Source organism: Vicia villosa, unplaced genomic scaffold (genome assembly GCF_029867415.1).
Source record: "Vicia villosa cultivar HV-30 ecotype Madison, WI unplaced genomic scaffold, Vvil1.0 ctg.001102F_1_1, whole genome shotgun sequence".
In the NCBI taxonomy this organism is placed as follows: Eukaryota; Viridiplantae; Streptophyta; class Magnoliopsida; order Fabales; family Fabaceae; genus Vicia; species Vicia villosa.
The window spans coordinates 206,532-207,860 of record NW_026705480.1 but is presented as its reverse complement, the minus strand read 5'-3'; the positions used below and the strand labels follow the sequence as shown (position 1 = coordinate 207,860).

At 39.2% G+C, this 1,329-nt stretch overlaps 1 protein-coding gene across 1 annotated transcript; it reads right to left on the bottom strand.

Moving 5' to 3' along the window:
• Window positions 1–271: 271 nt before the first annotated feature.
• On the bottom strand, window positions 272–1,003 carry LOC131633262 (L-Ala-D/L-amino acid epimerase-like). Its single transcript, XM_058903973.1, has 2 exons — window positions 766–1,003; window positions 272–717 (listed from the first exon to the last, which is right to left on the bottom strand). Exons 1-2 carry the CDS (start codon window positions 1,001–1,003, stop codon window positions 272–274), a joined length of 684 nt encoding a protein of 227 aa, XP_058759956.1.
• Between the last annotated feature and the right edge of the window lie 326 nt (window positions 1,004–1,329).

The window sequence follows — 1,329 nt, the reverse complement described above, 5'->3', positions numbered from 1 at the left end:
TTAATTCGCAAAAGCTCTTCTTCACAAATTGTTCCAATGTCATGAAACTTTCAACTTTTCCCATCTCAGTTAATGATCTTTTGCCCCATGTTTTAATAGCTAATAGCATGGCCTTTTCAGTCAACTCAGTATTTTGATTTGATAGTTGGCATGGAAACAACTTCTCATTCACCTTCCATGTCTTGCTGGGAGGAGGTTTCTTCACTGATACAAAATCTCCTTCAACTACTAGCTTAACAACTATTGGCATCAGTATCTCACGAAGCTTCAGTCATTCCATAAACTCCGCATTTCTGCCAAGGATTATATCCGTCCCACGACCAACCATATTGGTGGCAATTGTCACCGCAGCAGAATCAGCAGACTTTGAACCCTCATAATCTGAAATGACAAAGCCTTGGAAATGGAGAGTATTTTTGAGGTACCCAGTAATAAGATCATTATGAATATGCATGTTCATACCATTCCAACTTGAGTAAGATACCATAACAGTTGCCACACCCTTGCTAATGGAGCTTAAGTAAAATGGTATGTGAATTTCCATCAATTCATTTCTATCTTTAATAGTGTTACTCTCATCAGCTGCAACAAATACTTCATATTTTTCTCTTGCTATGTTACTCATATATCCAAGACCATCCCAATCATCTCTGTGAACTAGTTGCTCAAATAGAATAGGGGTCAACCCCATTTCGTGTAATTTCTCGAGAACTTCCACTGCTTCGTCAGAGTTATACCCTTCATTAGCATCAAGAATAAACTAACACTCGGGGTGAGCAACACGTATGGCTTGAAGCACTTCTATATCTGCATTCAGATTCTTTCCTACTTTCAGCTTTAAAGTCTTGAATCCTTGTTTATAGTACTTAGAAGCTAATTCAGCTGCTTCAGCTGAAGAAACAATCGGGATTGTTATATCAGTGGTTATGGTATTTGAAGCACCACCAATAAACCTCCACAAAGGCACTCGAAGACTACTCGCAACGGCGTCGATTACTACCATCTCTACTCCAGCTCTAACCTGAATCAACGGACATCTATCCGGTCCTTCAGTAACATTATAAGGCAGAGACTTAAGATTACACTGCAAATCAACATCCAAAAACTACTTCCCAATAAGCCTCTTAATATGAGAAATTGAATTCTTAGGTTTCATCCTAGTTGAAGCAGCACCAGCACTACCAATGAAATCTTGCTTATACTCAAAACACACAATAGAAGGGATTTCACGTTGAGATTCACCGTTTAACACAACATCAATCCCTTCGTTTTCATCCTCGCTTTCATCCTCTGAGATGTCCTCTGTGTATAACGGGAGACTGCCAATAG